This window comes from Accipiter gentilis, chromosome 8 (genome assembly GCF_929443795.1).
Source record: "Accipiter gentilis chromosome 8, bAccGen1.1, whole genome shotgun sequence".
NCBI classification, from domain to species: domain Eukaryota; kingdom Metazoa; phylum Chordata; class Aves; order Accipitriformes; family Accipitridae; genus Astur; species Astur gentilis.
This window is the reverse complement of record NC_064887.1, coordinates 37,767,055-37,771,719: the sequence shown is the minus strand read 5'-3', so window position 1 is coordinate 37,771,719 and position 4,665 is coordinate 37,767,055. Positions and strand designations below refer to the sequence as shown.

General features: G+C 36.7%; 1 protein-coding gene across 1 annotated transcript; it reads right to left on the bottom strand.

The window, feature by feature from the left end:
* Positions 1–330: 330 nt before the first annotated feature.
* On the bottom strand, positions 331–4,002 carry RGS1 (regulator of G protein signaling 1). Its single transcript, XM_049808911.1, has 5 exons — positions 3,844–4,002; positions 3,380–3,463; positions 2,677–2,738; positions 1,936–2,099; positions 331–1,209 (listed from the first exon to the last, which is right to left on the bottom strand). The coding sequence occupies exons 1-5, from the start codon at positions 3,942–3,944 to the stop codon at positions 1,024–1,026; spliced, it is 597 nt and encodes a 198-aa protein (XP_049664868.1). The 5' UTR covers positions 3,945–4,002; the 3' UTR covers positions 331–1,023.
* Positions 4,003–4,665: the final 663 nt, after the last annotated feature.

The following is a 4,665-nucleotide window of genomic DNA, read 5'->3' as shown; positions in this document are numbered from 1 at the left end:
TTTTCTATATTTGAGATTTGACTTGGGTACTGGTAGCTGGGGAAGTATGAAAAAGAGGAAGGAAATTAAGACCTGCTTCTCTCTTTGTTTTGTTTTGTTTTGTTTTCTCTGGGATACATGAGGATGGGTCTATGTAGGTCAGGATCACCTACTCCAGAGAACTAAGATTATGGTTGTGTAAAATGGGTAAGAAAAGAGAAAAGGTGGTGTAGGGAAAACTAATATTTGGATAAGGAGATGGGAAGTAGTGGCATAGTGGGACAGAAGGGAACCATGTGTTTCAATAGTTCAGTAATTATGATGGAAATACCACTTAAAATAATAAGTGAAATGACCACAAAACTTTATTTTTAAGTAGATTCAATTGATGAGTTGCTTATTATTTTGTAATAAATTAAAAAAGAAAAGATGCTACATACCTGCCTGTTGAATACTAACTTAGTAAAAGTACAGCTTATATAATTCTTATATAATTTAAAATATATCAATTTTAAGACATGTCAACTTATAAAATATTTACATAGCACAATAGTATCATGGAGCTGCACTCACACTTATTAACACTTCACAGATTAAAAACCAGCCATTAATCGGTCTTGTCTGGGCATTTTCTTGTTATGCACAAAATTGTCAGTCATCCTTATTTTTCTTCTGAACTTGATAATCTTTTCCCAACACTCAGCTTGCTAGTCTTGCACTTTCTAATAATTAGCAGTTCTTTGGGATGTAAGACTTGGTTCAGTGTTCACAGCGTAGTTCAAACAATAAATAGTACCCATATCCTGTCTTGACTCCATGGCATATGGGAGGAGAGGATTTTCTCCCCTCTGTGCTGCTCTCACCCTTGTAACAGTCTTGCCAGCTTTCATCACGCGTCCTCTTGGCCGTGGAGCTGTTTGCATCTCCCTCATAACTCTGCTCCCAAGGCGGAGTCCTCCTTGCCGAGATCCAACCACCCTGGAAGGATCTCTCCACGGTATATTTGACGCAAACTCTACTTGGCTCTTCACTGCCTCAAACACTTCATTTTGAAGTGTTGGTCTGCAGCTGGTTCAAAAGGTTCAGGTAGGCTTTGGATTTCAAAAATCTGGGATATGAATCCCTTTCCATAAGGATGTACACAGTTTTCTGGGCTTCATCAAAACTTGTGTGAGTTGGGTCTTGAGCCCTTTTGGCTGTTGCTTCCCTCATCTGATAGTCAATATTGATCTGGAAAGTGAAAACCAAATGCCATTGGCATCTTAAAAATGTACTCTCTTTCTATATCTGTCACTTTTTTGTCAATAAACAAATCCACAACCTTAGAACTCAGTGTGATAGTTCAATATCAGAACAGCAAAATGAGGGAATTTTAATGCTTATGTCTCCCTTAGGCACAAAGATTGCTACTCGCTATAGAAATGCAGTTTCTTATGGAGTCAAAAGTAATACAACTCAACAATGGAGTAAGTAGAGAAAGAACCTCCAATTAAGTAGAGAAAGAACCTCCAATTAAACCTCCTATTAAAACAACAGGAGAAATCTTGTGTAGAACGGGATTCTCCAGTTTGAAATATGATCAACATACGTAACTTTTAATTCTCCAAAGTGTCCACATATTTTAAAAGACAATAAATATTCCATGGCTCTCCTACTAGCAAAGCTCTCTCTAAGTATATAACTCCAAACACCAGAAGCAATTCAAACTGCCCTGACTCAAACAGCACCATGTGCTGAGCTGCTGGTGCCTCTGCTGAGCTTCTGCTAGTGGTGCTCCCAAGTACTGGCCTGTATCGTGTGGCTCTGCTTATGCAAGTACACTCATAAAAACATGTCTGTGTCTTCGTCCTATGTAACTGAATGAATGTATGAGCATCTCAATGAAGCTACACTTCTATCTTCTGATTTTTCAGAATCCTTGTACTGTAACACTATGCAGATTAACTTTGTACATACCTGTTTAATAGCATCTGACTGAACAAACTCCTCATAAATCCTCTCTGCTTTGCCATGTAAGTGATCAGACTTGGTTTTCTTGTAATCCTCACAAGCCAACCAGAACTCAATGTTTTCTTCACTGAACTCTGACTTCAGGAACTCCCGAAAGACACCTTGACCACCTAAAGCCAACACAAATACATCATCATTTATAGCACGATATTTGTGACCAGGGAGGATAAAATAAATAGCAGGAGTTGTATTCAAGTATCTGTTATAAAATCTTGCCAAAATACACTGTCCTTCCCTTCTTCAACATGCTACAGATACTCTAATATTAAGGGTGATAGGAGTCTTCCTAATTATGTTCAGTCTTCTTAGATCTAGACGTTGGGTACCAAAATACATCGATGTATTCTATACAATCCTAACTGGATTGTCTTAGGGTACAAGTGGAGGGAAAATTCCAAATCAAACTGAGGTGTTATGTAAGGACAGAAGACTGATCAAAAAGCACTGAATTGAGTTATTTGGAGTTTATTTGCTATACTGGGAGTAGGAAATGGAAGGGGAAAAAACCAAAGTTGGAAGCAAAGCTGTAACAGTAGCCATGTTACACTGGAGCTGTAAATAACTGAAATGCAACTGGCCACTCTATGGCAGTGTTTGCAGAATGCTACAGCTTTGCCTATTTGGCAAGATTAGATAAAATTTTGTCTTCAGAATAAGAATGAAGTCATACTGAAGTAATAGACTTACTTTGGCTGGCCAAGAGCTTTTCCAAAGACTGGGACCACTGTATTACTTCCTCTGCAGAAAGCCTAAGATGACAAGAAAAAGAAAGTACTTCAGGCAAGAAAACATATGGGTCTGTTTGAATGTTTAAAGGAGACAAATTTTATAATTTACAATTCTATTCTAGGAATATGTACCAGATATTTATTAAACATATGGCTTTCTCATAATCTGAGACCCTGGAGGCAAGCCCACATTGAGAAAAATAATCAGAGAGATGGAAAAACAAGAAACTGTGATGTTATCCCAAATTCTGTTCCCCAAAAGATAAGCTTTTACTGTAACTATGACCAAATGATTTTGTATCTATATTTCTGTTTCTATATTCCTGAAATAAGAATGATAATACCCCTGCTGTTGAGTGTGTAGCATCATTTCTTGTAAATCTTTTAGAGAAGGGATACAATGTCTCTCTGAAGAAAATAAATTTAACTGAGGTGTCTTCTCCCTCACTGTTTGATGCAAACATATCACATCACTAAGAAAAAATCCTTAACTCCATGAATAGCTTCTACTTCCTATCGTTCATGTCTTTTGTATTTTGGAAATTCTAGGCATTATTATAATTTTGTTCTAGAAGTAGTTTAGAAATTAATATAATAGTTTACTATATAGTAATCTAGCTATAGTTATATTTTGTTATAAGTTAGTGTATCACAGTACTTACCTGACGTTTCTGGAGTTAGAAGTCTTGATCCCTGATTCGATATGTGGTACCATGCACTTCAAATAATTTTTGAGATCTGCACCACTGAAACCAATGAACAAACATTTTTGTAATCCATTAAAATTGTGGTTGCATTTCAATTCTACTTAAATCCCTTAAAATTTTAAACAGAGGCGGATGGCTCCATCCTATGACTAAAGTCTGGGAAGTTACATGTCCAAGTAATTTTTTTAAAAAGACTAAGAGGCTCCCAGTGTATCCAGATCTACTCCTGATTACTTAAGGGAATCAATTCATTGGTATGCATCAGCTCAAGCCATTTTTAATGATGCCATAGTCCTGGGCTTTGAGCAGGCTTTGCAGTCATTTAGCCCGAAACACAGTAGTAGTTCTTAATCTCCAAGATTCTAGTATTATTTTCACTTCTAATACATTAGAGTTTATACTAAGATGTATATACTTACAAAGGCTTTTGCTTCTTTTTATAGATTCTGCCTTCTGCAAGCTTGCATTCTTCTTTTCCGTTTAATTCAGTCATGTTGTTGGAGAAAAAAAATCCTGGCATTTTACTTAACTTTAACGTGAAGCGACTTCTGCAACGATAATCCTCCAAGCACCAAATGTCAGTTCACTGACTCTGCTACCGCCTTTTATTGATGCAGGCAGCCCTGCTAGTTGGTGTGAACAGATCTGTTTATCGTGTATCCACACCACAAACTGTGGAAGTTCCCTTTTTCAGTGTGCAGTGACGTGAGTCATTTGAGAAAGAAAACAGACAGCGGTGTCTCGTGGTTGAGGTTAAACCGGATGAGACTGAATTACTTTGGGTTTGTTTTGTGTGTCTGTGTATGTCTGTGTTACAAAAAAAAAAAATAATCCCCTCTAGAACTTTGAATTCTTGTCCCTTTCTGATTGGTACTTTCAAATTAGAAGTACTTCTTAGTTTTATCAAATGGGCTGCAAATACTGCAGTTTTGTCTTGACAGAATTCACCTGCTACATGCCCATGTTCTGAAATGTCATACTTTACAATTGATCAGATGGGTTCAATGGAATATTAGTAAAAAGTACTTTAACATATGCCAATATTAAGGTTCCATATGCAACAAGCTATTTACAAGGCACTAGTTGCTCTTCAAACTAGAATACTATGTTAGATAGAGGTATTTGATTTGTCTAGACACATGTGCTGTGAAAATATTTAAAAGTGATTTTCATAGGAAAGCGTTTTGAAGCAGCAAGAACTTATTTAACTTGGTTTAATTTTTCCAAGTCAGATATTTTGG

Coding starts and splice junctions, on each gene's coding strand:
- RGS1 (XM_049808911.1), bottom strand. CDS start 3,944: ATGCCAGGATTTTTTTTCTCCAACAACATGACTGAATTAAACGGAAAA. Junction 2,739..3,379: donor TCTAACTCCAGAAACGTCAG/GTAAGTACTGTG, acceptor TTGTCATCTTAG/GCTTTCTGCAGAGGAAGTAA. Junction 2,100..2,676: donor AAAGCTCTTGGCCAGCCAAA/GTAAGTCTATTA, acceptor TGTTGGCTTTAG/GTGGTCAAGGTGTCTTTCGG.